Source organism: Podarcis vaucheri, assembly GCF_965113315.1.
Source record: "Podarcis vaucheri genome assembly, chromosome: 5".
Lineage (NCBI taxonomy): Eukaryota > Metazoa > Chordata > Lepidosauria > Squamata > Lacertidae > Podarcis > Podarcis vaucheri.
Window position 1 is genome coordinate 8057534 of NC_138763.1, and position 15419 is coordinate 8072952.

General features: G+C 47.1%; 1 protein-coding gene and 1 long non-coding RNA gene across 2 annotated transcripts in view; one reads left to right on the top strand and one right to left on the bottom strand.

Moving 5' to 3' along the window:
- The window catches only part of EEF1AKMT4 (EEF1A lysine methyltransferase 4), a 24937-nt gene extending 19722 nt beyond the window's left edge, over nucleotides 1–5215 (top strand). Inside the window, exon 3 of the mRNA XM_082224646.1 lies at nucleotides 806–5215. Within this exon, the coding sequence (XP_082080772.1) occupies nucleotides 806–1093 (288 nt within the window). The 3' untranslated portion in view covers nucleotides 1094–5215. The remainder of the gene's footprint in view (nucleotides 1–805) is intronic.
- On the bottom strand, nucleotides 4888–14049 carry LOC309533335. Its single transcript, XR_014220132.1, has 2 exons — nucleotides 8092–14049; nucleotides 4888–7663 (listed from the first exon to the last, which is right to left on the bottom strand). It is a non-coding gene; the product is annotated as an uncharacterized lncRNA (long non-coding RNA).
- Nucleotides 14050–15419: the final 1370 nt, after the last annotated feature.

Genomic DNA, 15419 nt, shown 5'->3' on the forward strand with positions numbered 1-15419 from the left:
AGGAGGAGGAGGAGGAGAGTGGGTGCTCATGGAGCAAGGATGGAATCAGGGTGCCTTGTTCTCGGCTCCACACCACTGGTTTAAATGCCCCCCAAAGGCAAGACGTTATGTTGCCTTTATTACTACATAATACCTGTGCAGTAGGACCAGAGCTCAGTAGCAGAGCATCTGTGTTGCATCTACAAGGCCGCAGGTTAAATCCCCAGCGACTTTCCCAAGTGGCCGTTGCCAGCCAGGTAGACCAACGGCGGCTCTTCTCCAAGGCTGGTCCTTGTAGGAACAGTGGCCCAGATGGGGAGGGTCTCTGACCAAGAGAAGTAATAACTGCCTTGTTGCATCAGCACAAGCCCACCCTCTTCCCCCCCCTCCCAGCAGTCTGTTAGATAGAGATGCGCATTTATAAGAAATCACAAAGGCAATGACATTTCCCTGTGCTTCCCCACATTTGAGTAGCGGGGAAGATTGGTGGTGTTGGTATTCAGGGGCCTTGCCGCACACGGTCACTGACGTCCAAGCCAAAGGCAGATGCTTCCATGATTTATGCATGTTTAAGACTTTCTGTCATGAGGTCTAGAAACTTGCAAGCTGCATGCCAAAACAGAATGGTGAGTGGGATATAGGTGTGCCAAGTGACACAGTGCTTTTCTGTGATGTGAGACAAGGGGAGAGGAGGAAAGGAGATCCCAGCCTCAGCAAAGGATCTCAGAATCATAGAGTTGGAAGGGCCCCCAGGGGTCATATAGACCAACACACACACACAGCTTGCAATGAGTCCTCTGAAATGTTGTCCCTCTTTTCCTCCCAGGTGAGCAGAGTCTTACGCCCTGCTGGCCGGTTCATCTCCATCACCTTTGCTCAGCCGCACTTCCGCAAGCGCCACTACGCCCAGCCAGCCTACGGATGGTCCGTCCGGCACGCCACGTATGGGAGAGGATTCCACTACTTCATCTACGTCATGCGGAAGGGCGAGGAGCTGTCCCCTTCCGACGTGGCACTGGGGCAGAGCCTGCACCTGCCTCCCCGGACTCCACCCCCTGTACGCTACCTCCAGGACCCAGACAGTGAGGATTTTCTCTCTGCCATTGACCTGTGAGTGGCTGGCAAGGAATGGGGTGGGGTGGAGAGAGGGGGCACATAAAACTGCTCTCGTGAGCACGTGCCAATCTGCCTGCTGCTGCTGAACTGCCAGAGTCAACATTTTCTCCCAAGTCATTTTGGGCAATTTCCTGCATACAGTATTCATTTTTTGAATTAAGTAAGAAAGAAAGAAAAAAGCTGCAGTTGGCAGCGGGAGCCAATTCCCCATGGAGCTGGATGGGAACGTTTTCTGCAGCCAAATCTCTTGTAAGAAAGGAACATTTCCCTCCCCCTTTCTGCATCTTGTGCCTGCACTTTGGAGCTACGAACCCCGTCCGTGGAAAGGGGTGAGGTGTCGGAAACTCTGGTTGTTGTTTTTAAATCTCACTGCTGTGCCTTGAAATCCCGCGATCCCCAGGTTCTGCTGGGGTGGTGCTATACAGAGCGGGCTCCTTCGGTAAGCATCTCAATGGAGAGGAAGATCTAGAGTCTGTGGCCACCCTCTCTGCCATCTTGAAATGTGGCTTTATTCCGCTCAGCTGGTTTTTTAAAGGCAAGTGACTGCCAGTGCTGCCTTCACATCTGGCCCTGCCTGTGACAAGCAGCAGAACAGAAGGCCCAGGACAATTCTCTTCTGAGGCTCTTGCACACTTTTGAGGGTCCTCTACAGCATTCCACTAAAATATCCCAGATTCTGCAACTTGGAACCACAGCTCTGCAATCTGAATTCATTGGGCAGATTAACTATGAGCATAAGAGTGGACTTCCGCATGCTTTGTCTGTTTTGCTTTGGATAATTTTTTATGCCAAATCGAACGGTGGAAGCTGTGTCACTTCCTGGGAAAGGGGAATCAGATTTAACTAGAAGCAAAGGAGGAGCAGGGTTCCTGTTTCCGTTGCCATTGTATGCAGAAATTGCGCGCATAATTGTGGCTTTGTTTAGCAGGAGTGAAAAGTTGTGCCTCTCTTCTGCACAGCCGTTAAAGGCAGAGCCAACCCCTTTGCACCTGGTCCTGGAAAGCCTTGCAAAACATGGCTGTCCCATGGAATTGGGGTGAAGGTCCATTGGATATTAACAAAAGCTGTTGTTGATTTGAAATGTGTAGAGAAACAAACTTCATTTAAGCATTTAGAAACCAGACTAATGTGCCATTTCAGTTTTTAGTCCCACAAAGATCATGGTGACTAGAACCCTCACTGCCCTGTTTTTAATGCTAGTGCATTTTTAATAGCTGCACACAGTGTGTGGGCTACACATACTGGGGAAAGAGGATCAGGTGCAAGGTCATCATTCATATGAATAGCATTTCCTGATTAGGACTAGTAAAGAAAGTGATGGCTGACTTAAGTTATAGGTAGGGTTCAGTGTGTATGCCACAACTCTTAAGGAGACAAGATACTGCACGTAATGTAAAATTGAGAGTTTCATTTGTGTGTTTAAAAACACACATTTCTAGCTCTTAACAGCTGCAGAAATGTGCTTGAAAACCTGTCATCTCCTGTCTCAGAAGCTGAAGTGTTGTGGCTTGAGTTAGCAATTCCCATTTCTGGGCGAAGAGGTTCTGCGTACCCAGCGCAGACCTTTATTCCATGTCCAAGATCCCATCTCGTCTAGCATCCTGTTTCCTTAAGTTGCCGGCCAGATGCTTCCAGCCCCACCCCAGTTGTTACTTCCTACACAAGTGAGATGGGATGGTGGCTACAAAGCACAATGGCCCAGCCCTGCCTCTCTGGCTGGAAGCCGTGTGCTTCTGGAAACCACCAGAGGAGAGAGTTGTTGTTGTTGAGCTCAGGTCCTGCTTGCATCTGGTTGACCACTGTGAGAACAGGGTGACGGACTAGATTCGTCCTTTGCCCTGGTCCATCAAGCTGTTCGCAACGTTCTTACTGCCTCTGAGGTTTCGTTCAGCTCTCGTGCTCGATAGCTGTCGCTCTCCTCCACAATAGAACCTTCCCAGGACTAGTAAACTCAATAATGTTGTTCGAAATAAGAGTACATACGTTTTTCATGGGGTTTTTTTAATACAGGCTGTTCTTGATGCACAATTAAATTGATACAGAACTTAATATTTATTTATATTTGCACAGAGCAAACACTCGGATCGTTAAGTGAAATCAGCAGGCAGGATAAAATCAGGACCTGGAACACACTGGGATCTTTGTTTCACAACAGGCAAACCGTGGGTCCAGGGCAGAATAAAACAGCCCCACCCCACTCCTCGTTTGAAGAGGGGAGGTCAACTCAGGGGAAAGAAAAAACGCAGTTCACCCTGCAGAGGAAACTCTGAACTAAACTTGCTGGGAGCTCTTTCTCTGGCAGGTCACTAACAGGCCCTGCCCAGGGTTACTGAGTCATTTACATAGGAAGTGGACAGTGTTTAGTAGTGGTTAGAGTACCAGACTAGAACCTTGGAGACCAGAGTTCAAATCCCTGCATGGCCACAAGGCTCACTGGCTGACCTCAGGCCATTCACTGCCTCTCAGCCTAACCTACCTCACAAAGGTATACGTGCAATGAAGTAATTAATTTAATTTAATTTAATTTAATTTAATTTAACTGACGTCCACTTTGCAACAGTACTTCAGGTTTCCAGAGAAGGGAACATTTCCAACCCTACCTGGAAATGCTATTGGGGATTGAACATTTGGCAAGCAGGGCGGGTGCCCTGCCAACAAGGCTCAGTCGGTAGAGCGCGAGACTTTTAACCTCAGGGTCGTGGGTTCGAGACCCACGCTGGGCAAAAGATTCCTGCATTGCAGGGGGTTGGGCTAGATGACCCTCGTGGTTCCTTCCAACTCTACAATTCTGTGAGTCCCCGAGAAGCACCTGAGTGATCCCTGACAGATGGCAGCTTGCCTCTGCCCCGTGGCCTCGATGCAGCTCTGCAAAGGTCCCTGCCAGGCTGTGCAGAATTTCACGGCTGCCCAGCAGTGAGCAAAGGGTGTTTGTGTTAAAGGGTGTTGTGTTCAGTGGCTTCCGGGCAGAGCCCCTGCCTCATTACCTCTGCTGCTACCCCCTCCGTTGGTTAATGTTGGAGGAAGTCCAGCTGCCTGCTCTTTGTGGATGTTAATGAAACTGCCAGGGAACCTGTGAATCATTTTAATGCTCCCCATCCGTCTTGCATGAGGAAGAGAAGGGAAGGGACCACTGTACTGCCTCTTCTCTCTCTCTCTCTCTCTCTCTCTCCTGCCGATGCAGATCTCACAGGAGCTGGGGGCGAGGGGGGGGAGAGAGAAGTGCGCAGAGATGGAGGCTTTCTGTTTCATCTTCTGCCATAAGCAAATTGCTTTAATCCTGTTTTTCTCCCTTGAATAATTGGGAAGCCCAGTCCTCGTGGGGGAGGGGGCACAGCACTGGGTCCCTAGTTTTCATCTCAGTAGTTCCTCTTCCTCTGCACAATGATGTTCACTTAGAAACCAGCATCTGCCTCTCCTCTTCTCCCCACCAGCATTTGATGTTTCCAGAGTGAGCGTCCTGGAATTTGTGGATGTGACTTAATGGGCTGCTACATCTCCCTCCCCCCTTCCCTGCTACCCTTTCTCTCTCCCCCCCCCCTTCACCTACCTACAGCCACAAAACGTGCAGATATCTTTTCCAGAGTTCACAGGCTCTCGCTTTAACAGAAATAGTTCGGTGCAGCAGCGATATTCACAGTGGCATCTGTGCACTCTTTTGCAAGCCAGTGAATGCAATTGGTGGAGAGAGAGGCCATGTCTTGCCTGCTTTCCACATCTCTCTTTTTACCATGAATTGATTTGGCACCTGCCTTTAACTGCAAATTAAAAGTGTGGGCAAATTCTTTTAATAAAAAAAAAAAGTGATTTAATCAGAGTCTTCTCTCCCTCTGAAGGGGTGTCCAGGGCTGTTTATAATAATCTCCGCACATCTCTCTCTCTCTCTCTCTCTCTCTCTCTCTCTCATAATGTGAATGTCACAGTTATATAAATGACACAAAGTGCCCCTCGAAGCAGGATGCTCAAACCCCAAACTGTTCTGCACTTTTAAATTTTCAAAATAAGCTATCAGTATGTGTGATCTGTGTACATCTCTCAGATCGGGACAATGTATTCCGAAATCAAGTATCTGTACAGTTAAATGTCTTACAAGCATTAAAAGGCACTTTGTGTTTTGATGACATTTATTGGGGGTTTTTAACCCAAAATCCTCCTCTTCCTAATGTTTGTTAGTTCTTGGGTTTTTAACCAGCTATTATAAGTATGAGGCAATTCAGATTTGAGAGAATGGAATTCATACCCCAGACCTGCCAAGGATGAATTGTTTGTGACCTTGTCCTGGTCACCATCCCTCAGCCTTGCTTCCCAATTTGTAAAATGGGTAAAAAAACAACCGTGAAGACACTTTGAAGTTTAGAAGTGTTGTGTAACAGATGAAGGCTTTCCAGGAAACTTAATGTAGGCCTGCTTGGACATTAGTATCTATGCTCAACTCTCATTTGCTTGGATAAAAATATAATGTGTTGTAAATCTCATTCATTCTGACCCTTTTCCTTTTACGTGGAGCAAGTTCTGCTGACTTCTTTGGGTCTTTCTTGAGAGTAAGCTTGCACAGAATTGCATGGGGGATAAAATGGAATCCTGAGAAAACCCACACTGTGGGGCTAAAGAGCACTCCCCAAGTATCACTCTCCAGAAACGTCCATCCAAGCAGGGCCAGAACCACCGCAAATCAGTGCCACCCACGCTTTAACTCGGATAGCCTCTCCAGAATTATACCACTGTTGTTGGTATCGAAAGCCGCTGAGAGGTTGAAAAGAACAAACAAGGACACATGTCCCCTATCCCTCTCTCAGCAGAGGTCATCATACAAGGTGACCAATGCAGTTTCTGTGCCAAAACCAGGCCTAAACCCCGATTAAAACAGATCTAGAAAATCATTTTCTTCCAAGAGTACCTGGATCTGGTCTGCGACCACTTGCTCAAGAGTCTTGCCCAAGAAGGGGAGATTGGCAACTTTACTTATATTTTCCAAATCTGGAGAGAGTTTATTGAGGAGTGGTTTTACTACCGCCTCCTTCAAGCAGGCAGGTTCTACCTCCATTGCAAGGAGGCATTAATCACCTCCCTGGCCCAGCCAGCTGCCCTCTCCCTGTTAGTTTTCATCAGCCAAGGAAGCAAGGGTCCAGAGTGCAAGTGGTCGCCCTGACCGATCCAAGCACCTTGTCCACATCCTCAAGCCTTACTAGCTGAAACTCATCTAACAGGATTAGGTAAAAGGTCCCCCCAAAAAGGGTAAAGGACCCCTGACAGTTATGTCCAGTCAAAGGCGACTATGGGGTTGCAGTGCTCATCTCGCTTTCAAGCCAAGGGAGCTGCTGTTTGTCCACAGACAGCTTTCCAGGTCATATGGCCTGCATGACTAAACCGCTTCTGGCGCAATAGAACACCGTGACGGAAACCAGAGCACATGGAAACGCCATTTACCTTCCCACTACAGCGGTGCCTATTTATCTACTTGTGCTTGTATGCTTTTGAACTGCTAGGTTGGCAGGAGCTGGAACAGAACAACGGGAGCTCACCCTGTCACAGGGATTCGAACTGCCGACCTTCTGATCGGCAAGCCCAAGAGGCTCAGTGGTTTAGACGACAGCACCACCCGCACTTTACCTTTTTTTATAAGACTAAACAGTGTTGTGGACACCTTTCATGATTCATCTGCTGCAGCAGTGGAGTCAAGCTCCCTCAATATGCTTTGCAAATAAGTCACAGTGAGCTGCCATCGGTTCTGTCACCACCTTTGAGCCGGAGTGTAAAAAGCCTTGCACTACCTGGAAAAGCTCTGTTGGACGGCACAATGAGGAGGCAGCAGAGGCAGCAAAGTAGGTCTTCTTTTCTGCCTTCACTGCCATGAGGTAGGCTCAGTGATGAGCTCCCAGCAATGTTCGGTTGCATTCATCCGGCTCTTTCCTCCACTTGCGTTTGAGCTGTCTTCCAGCTTGTTTCCTTGCCCTAAGCTCTCGAGTATACCAGGGAGCCAAGCGGGCTCTGCAAAGTGGGAGAGGTGCTCAGGGGTGATCATGTCAACAGCCCGAGCCATTGGGATGTTCCAGAGGTCAGCCAGGGCTTCAACAGGGGTGCCGGTCATATCAGTAGGGAAATCCCCCAGAGCCATTTGGAATCCCACTGGATCCATCAGTCTCCAAGGGTGAACCTTCCTAATAAGTCCCCTTCCTCTGCAGAGGGGAAAAGGTGCTGACAGCCTAAATCTCAACAGGGAGTGATTGGACCATGACAAGGGACTGATGTCAATGTCCCCCACTTTCAGATCACCTTGCCCTGTTGAGAAAACCATAAGTTGTTGGAGGCTGCTCTTATCCCTGACCACTGGCCATGCTGGCTGAGGCCAATGGGAGTCGGGCATCTGGACAGCCATGAGTTCCCCACTCCTGATTGATGCACAGCTCCCTGAGCCCCAGTTGCTCTGCTCTCAGCCTATTGTAGGTGTGATACAGTGATTAGTATCTGACTAGGACCTGGGAGATGAGGGTTCAAGCCTGCACACAGCCGCGAAGCTCACTGGGTGACCTTGGGCCGGTCACTGCCTCTCAGACTAACCTCCCTCACAGGACTGTTGTGGGGATTTATTTATTTTATTTTTTTTATAATAATTTTTATTACATTTTTTCCAAATTACAGAGAAAACAAAAAGAAAGACAGAGCTAAAGAAAAAAAGAAAGAAAAAACAGAAAATCTCAACCATTTCGACAACTTATTTCAAATTTCCATTGGACTTCCCCACGTCTCCCATATGAGTGCATTCTTGATAATAAAATTTGCCAGCAAATTATACCCTTATTTCATATGTTTCTTTACATTTTCAGTTGCAATTTAAGTTTAAATCTCTTATTCTCCAATTACTCTAAAAATGTAACATAATATCCTTTTTACCCGTTTAAACTTTGATTCTTTCATGAATATTGTCAGTTTCATAGATAATTAAATTTCATTGCTGGGGCTAACGTTCCCAATCATACGACGTCTTATGTTTCATACAACCTGTTGTGGGGATTTAATGAGGGGGAGAACTAGATGCACCACCCCAAGCCCCTTGCAGAAAAGAGGGGGCGATATAGAGGCAGTAAAATAAGCTCAAGGTTTAATTCCTCCCATAAAGGGGGGGTATAAATGCAGTCTATCAGGTGACGTGGGTGGCGCTTTGGGTTAAACCACAGAGCCTAGGACTTGCCGATCAGAAGGTCAACAGTTCGAATCCCCGCGACGGGGTGAGCTCCCGTTGTTCAGTCCCTGCTCCTGCCAACCTAGCAGTTCGAAAGCACATAAAAGTGCAAGTAGATAAATGGGTACTGCTCTGGCAGGAAGGTAAACGGCGTTTCCGTGCACTGCTCTGGTTCGCCAGAAGCGGCTTAGTCCTGCTGGCCACATGACCCGGAAGCTGTACGCCGGCTCCCTCGGCCAATATAGCGAGATGAGCGCCGCAACCCCAGAGTCGGACACAACTGGACCTAATGGTCAGGGGTCTCTTTACCTTTTAAGGTAGTCTTTATGTGAGTATATTGTATTCAATTATGGGGTATCAAAGTTTTTAGGGGCTAACCAGGCTGGGATAGCAGGCTTTTGAATGTCTGATGTAGATTTTTTCAATTTTGTTGTTCTGCATGGGACAATGACAATAAAGATTATCGTATCACCCCCCCCAAGGGACATCTAGTCCAGCCCCCTGCAATGCAGGAATCGCAGCTGAAGAATCCCCAGCAGATGACCATCCAACTGGTCTTATAACCCTCCAAGGAAAGAGAGCCCTTCGCCTTCTGAGGGAGTCGAACAGCTCTTACCATCTCAATCTTAGCACCCTTTTGGGGCTATCAGCAAAGCACCTTCCCCTCTCCCTCCCTGTCCCTCTTTAGCTGTTTGGAAATGTCTGCAGTCCTGTGGTTAGTCATCCAGCTGCCTCCCTCGTCTTTCAGCTCTTCCAAAGATGCTCTGCTGCAGCTGCCAAGCTGATGCTGCACCACCAGAATTAGGTGTGAGGTGCCTGGCCGCCCACACAGGCTTGAGCATCAGAACGATGATGCTCCCCTTGTATTTCTATTAGCTCTGCATTACAAGGAGGGCGGGGGGAATAAGACTCTGTGTGCACAACACCATTAGTGTCGCTCATGACCTAGATTTATCTCTCTTCTGGACTGGGCTAGTGGAGGAAACGTAAGCCTCACTCTTCAGCTGCCACTTTGGGAGCAGTTGGCGTTAATTCGGTTCCTTTCCCACGTGCTCTCTGGGGATTTGTCAATTCATCGCTGAAGGTTTGCAACAAGCTCGTTTAAAAGGGGTTGGAGAAATCTTCCCCAAGGTGGGCCGTGAAGTCTCTGACAGGGAGCTTGGAGGCTGGGTGGCATGAATGTGGACCCCATTGTTAGGGAACGGGCAGGACAGTTCCTAAAAATGCAAGTAGAGCCCTTCTGGATCAGGCCAATGGGCCATGTCGTCCAGCATCCTGTTCTCGCAGTGACCAACCAGATGCCAGTGGGAAACCAGCAAGCAGGATCTGAGCGCAAGAGTAACTCTCCCCTCCTGTGGTTTCCAGAAACTGGTATTCAGAGGCGTCGCTAGAGGGTCGCCGTCATGGCTAGTAGCCATCAGCAGCCCTCTCCTCTGTGGATTTTTATAATCCTCTTTTAAAGCCATCAAGGCTGGTGGAGAGCACTGCCTCTTGTGGGAGCAAGTTCACGATGTGATGCATGAAGAAAGGTTTTGTGTTATCTGTCCTGAATCTTCCAGCATTCAGCTTCATTGCCTGCCCACAAGTTCTAGTTAGTATTGAGGGAGAGAGAGAAACGTACCCACTTTTGCTGTGCGATGCATGACTTTATAAACTCCTATCGTGTTGCTTCTTACCGCAAGCGCTGCAATGTTTTATTGTAGGGGAATTGCTCCATCCCTGTGAGCATTTTTGGTTGCCCTTTTCCAACTCTGTAATATCCATTTTAAGGGGAGCTGACCAGAACCGTATACAGTATTCCAAATGTGGTTGCACCATAGATTCGTATAATGGCATTATGATATTAGCAGCTTTATTTCAGGTGATCCCTGGCATGGGATTTGCCCTTTTCACAGTCATAGTACACCGAGTTGACATCTTCACTGAGCTCTCCATCATGACCCCAAGGTCTTGTTCCTTGTCCATCACTGCCAGTTCAGACCCCATGAACATATATGTGAAATTACACGTAAATGATGGTGTGTTATGCCCATGAAAGACAAAGACACACACACACACACACACACACACACACACACACGTGCACATGCTGGTTCAGTCTTTGAACTGGTGCACCCTTGGTGGATGAGAGGCATGTAGTGGGAACTCTGTGACAGGGACGTCATGACCTGACACCGCCTTGCTTAAAACTCGGCTGCTGTAGTTTTCGAAGCCTTGGCAAGCACACGCTGGAATATTCTCCAGAACGGAAGCTGTGGGCAGCACACAACTTCACTGCTGTACTCCTGTGTTAAAGTAGGTCATGTGAGTCAGTCCTGACTTGGGACATCTTATAGTCTGATTGAAGCATTTTTCATTTGAATCTCAATTAAAAGGCTGTGAGAGTAGGTGGCAGATGGGTGTTGCGTTGCAGGGATGGGACTGGAATATCTCCCGGAGGGCAGGGGACTCAGAAGGTATTGCATGTGTCACTGCTTAGCCCATTTGCAAAGCTTTGCAATGGCCTTTTCTCAGACGCTTATTTAACAACTCGCCATAGGCGACCAGGAAGTTCATGCAGGTGAGTGCAAGGGATTCTATGCAGGCAAATGAGCAGGCTGGGGGTGGGGGCATGGGCCGCTCCATCCCTCCTCTGTTAAGCTGCCTGGTGTTACATGCAAATGAAGTAATTTTGTTTTTCCTCTTGCAGCAGCATGGAAAGTGAATTACTTTATTCCCCCTCCTCCAGTCTGCTTGGTGGAGGGCTTCTATTTTTTATCTAATCCCTTAACATGCTGGTAAAAAGACAACAACAACCCCCAGATTCAGGTAGGTAGCCATGTTGGTCTGACACAGTAGAAATATATTTTAAAAAGTAAAAAATTGTCCAGTAGCACCTTAGAGACCAACTAAGTTTGTTCTTGGTATGAGCTTTCGTGTGCAAGAACAAACTTACATGGTCTCTAAGGTGCTACTGGACAGGTTTTTTTTATTTTTTTATATATATTTCTACTGCGTCAGACCAACACAGCTACCTACCTGAATCTAGAACCATGGTAGGCACCACATTGAGCCGCATGAAATGAAATGGAAGTCCATCAAGGTATATGAAGAAGTGTGCATGCACATGAAAGCTCATACCAAGAACAAACTTAGTTGGTCTCTAAGGTGCTACTGGACATTTATTTTTATTTTTTATATATATTTCAACAACAATCCCTACAGGCTAGTAACTTGCATGTGTTAATTTACAAAACTGGCTTGTCTAGCTGTCATTTGCCACCCGTAGGCAGTCCATGCAATTTACTGGAGTATGGTAATCTCTCTGCAGATAATCTGATGCCTGTCTTCCACTCGGCCGTGAGGCTCACTGGGTGACCTTGGGCCAGTCACAGTCTCTCAGCCTAGCCTACATCACAGAGTTGTTGTGGGGATTAAATGAGGAAGGGGAGAACCATGCATGCCAATATGAGTTCCTTGGAGAAAATAAGTGCTGTATAAATGCAACAAACAAACAAATAAAGAACTCAGTGTTTAACTCCTCCCATAAAGGTTGTTTGCAGGCAACCCTTTGGAGTTACACAGAATGGTTCCTCAGCTTGGATGTTCAGGGACGGAGGGAAAAGGGGGTCTGTTTATGATGTGTTGGGGAGAAGAGACACGTTTGTGGCAGGTGATGGTGGCTGCTCAGCATTTCATGCATTCCCAAGCATTTTTCTGCCTTCTGCACTGGGAGGCTCACAGCCATAGCAGAGCACCAATGAGGTGACAGCAAGCTGAGGGAGCTTCATTTGTAAGTACAGAACCATGTTCTGTCAGATCCTTTCGAGAACGTTTGGAGATGTGTGTCAGGACCCTGAGAAAGTGTTACTACCATCCCGGCACACGATGAAGACTTGGCTTATTTAATGACACTATGGTCCGGAGTGATCGTTGATCACAAACCAAACCCCCAGAGATGCTGTGATTCAGGACAGTCAACTTCATCACAAGCTGAATAAATTGTGCATCAGGTCTGGGGTTTGTGCTACAGCCCTTTAGAGGCGTTCAATGCCCACAGCAGGAGAACAAAGTGTAGCTGTTTTGTCCTGCGTCACCTGCAGAAGAGGAAGGGGATGTTCCTTCAAAACACAGGTCCCTGCACCTAGAAAACTAGCATATTTTGGGGGAAAGCTAATCCAGAGCTTGCTCATTTCAACTTTCTAGTTTTGTATGGGCAGGCAGGGCATGGGTGAGGTGAAATATAGAAACTGCTTTATATTGAGTCATTTCATTAGCTTGATTAGCTCAGTATTGTCTACAATGACCAGAAGTGGCTTCCCAGTGATTCAGGCAGGGGACTTTCCAAGCCTCACCTGGCAGTGACAGGAATTGGACCTGGGTCCTCTGTACCCTTGATTCCAGATGTGTGCTGACAGGCAATGATCATATTCAGTGGCGAGGGCGGTTGCACTTTGCATATGCTCAGAGTTCTGCTTGCCTCTACTCTTGCCTCATCATGTCTTCCAAGGCTATGGTCTACCAGCAAAAAGCAAATTCTGGGGCCGAATCCTGGCTAAATGCAAGCCTTGGGCCTCGCCTGCCCAGGACTTGTTTAGCAGCTGAGGCGGAACAGAGCAGCTGGTCTAGTGAGAGTCGGAAAGCCATGAAGGGCAAATGCTGCTACATCGCTGCTGGGAATATTTCTCGCTGCTGGAGAGAAACTTTCCCTGCTGTTAACCCCACCGTTTCCATCCTTCCTCTGCTTGCTTGCAACAGTCTTTTGAGGGTGTGCTGCAGGAAAGAGTCTCCCTCTCTGCTGGCTTTATGTGAAACGTGGCCTAGGCCACATTACTTCCACTCCAAGCGCAACGGGGAACCCAGGCAAACATTCAGGATATTCCATGGAAACTGCCGGAAGCCACAGCCAAGTCAATACCATCTATTGGTGCTTGCTTGTGCGATGGAAGTCCTGACGGGTGATCTATTAACAGGCTTAGATTGGGGAGACAGGTGTGGGTTCCTGTGTTTGTGTTTGTGTGTTGTGTTTGCTTTTGAGACTGTGCTTATGACTTGCCTGGGTCTTGAGCTTCATTCTCAGCCTTCTGCAGCATCTTCCCAGAGGGATGGAGTAGCTTATTCTCCTGGCTTTTGCTTCTTTGTCCTGCTTTGACTCGCTGCCTCCCCGATGGAAAGAGGCTGTTCTAGAAGTGCACTGAGTTGTGAAGAAAGCTTCCATGGTCCCAGGGTGGGGAGAGGGAGAGGAGGAGATGGAAAGGTCATGTGCGCTTTATCCCTCTTCCCCCCATCCCCCAGTACATGCCCTGGGATAAACGGGAGTAGCTGTAACCCTCACTATTACCCCAATTTATCCCAGGGCATGTACATGGGGGAAATTGTTAAGTGCACAAGACCTTTCCTTCTGCCTATAATGTGCATATTTCCTACCAGGATTTGTGTCCTGCCCAATAACTAAGGCTCTCTGGGCACTGAACAATGCGACTTCGAAGCCACAGCAATTTTAGAAAAGTGAGTGGCAAAGCAATGATCAGAACTGAAAAAAAGGAAGAGGCGAGAGAGAGAGAAACCACCACCAGCAAACCATATTTTTTAAAAACCAAAGAAAAGCTAACCCAATGAGCCTTTTAGGTGGAGATTTTTATCCCAATCTGTTATCTGTATTGGATCTGGAATGATTTTTATGATAGAATGATAGAGAGAGGTAGCATTGTTTTAATTGGTCTTTAAATATACGACATTAAATCTATGTTTTTGCAGGTTTATGTTTTTTAATTGTTTTAATTTTTATTGTTAAACGACTTTAATATTTTTCAGAGGAAGCTATTCAGGAATGTAAAGAAATACTTCCTTCCCCTGTGTCAATAAAAATATATTGACCTGTGTGTGCTATTTCGTATAATGTAAAAGACCATTTTGGCATTAAGTGGTACATTAATCAGAGGATGATGATGAAAACAAATTTAATAAATGCATCACACCCATTCCATAGCTTGGGGCACCACACTTGAAAATAATGCCCTCTTTCTAATGGCTTCCTCATTTGGCAATTGCATCCAGAGAAGGGCCTTTGAGATGACCTTGGGTTTGAGCTGCTCTTTGCGAGAGGAGGTGGTGCTGTGGGAAACACAAGAACATTCCTACTGGATCAGCCCATCTAGGTCAGCATCCTGTTCTCACAGTGGCCAACTAGATGCCTGTGGGAAACCCTCGAGCAGGATTCTAGCACAAGAGCAACTCTCCCCTCCTGTGGCTTCCAGAAACTGCTATTCAGATCCATTATTGTGAGGTCCACAGTTCATCTAAGTGCTGCCTTAAGATATCTAAAGCTTCATAGATTAAAATAAAAATCCACATTTTGAATTGAGCCAAGAAATGGACTTGTGTTGGTGACAGGAAAACCCTGTTGTGATAGGATACCCACAGTCAGTCCCTGTTGATAACTTTTCTGTCGAGTTTTGGCCCAGCCAAAAGGGGTACCGTTTTGCCTCGTGCTAAAACATGTGGGGGAGGGAGGCATAGATTAATTTACCTTCACTAACCACTGTTTAGAATTTGGATTGCTGTTCATTAGAAGTAAAATGCAGCAGCAGGTATATTGAGATGTGCCAACAGCTGCGGTATAAAGGTTTGCCCATAAAAACCTAGGTTCTGTGATTTTTAATTTTGAAAAAATAAATAACCAGGGCAGTATCCAGCTAAGCAGTTTTGCTAGAAACCTTTGGCTACACAACACAAATTCTCCTCCTCTCCCTATATGCCCCCTATGTGTCCCCTAAACCTGCTCTGGAGGGCTGGGGTAAAAACAACAACCACCTAACGTGTTTTAAGGGGTGGAGTGCACAGGGAGAGGAAAGGAGAGGAAGAGGAAGTTTCATTGCACAACAAGAAGTTTTTGCGCAAGAGAAACTGTTTAGCTGAATACCACCAGTAGGTTGCGGGGGGCGGGCGGGTGTTGCATCGATGTGTGTACAATCTGCATTTCTAAACTAATCAATCAATTAAATTTATATACTGCCTTCCATCCAAAGGGTGGTTCGCAACATAAAAGCACAAATACATCGCATAACAAAAATGATTTAAAAATACACACACACCGCACACACAAAAAGACACATTTAAAAGGCCATAGATTGTTTAACAGCCAAAGGCCTGGCTGAAGACGAATGTT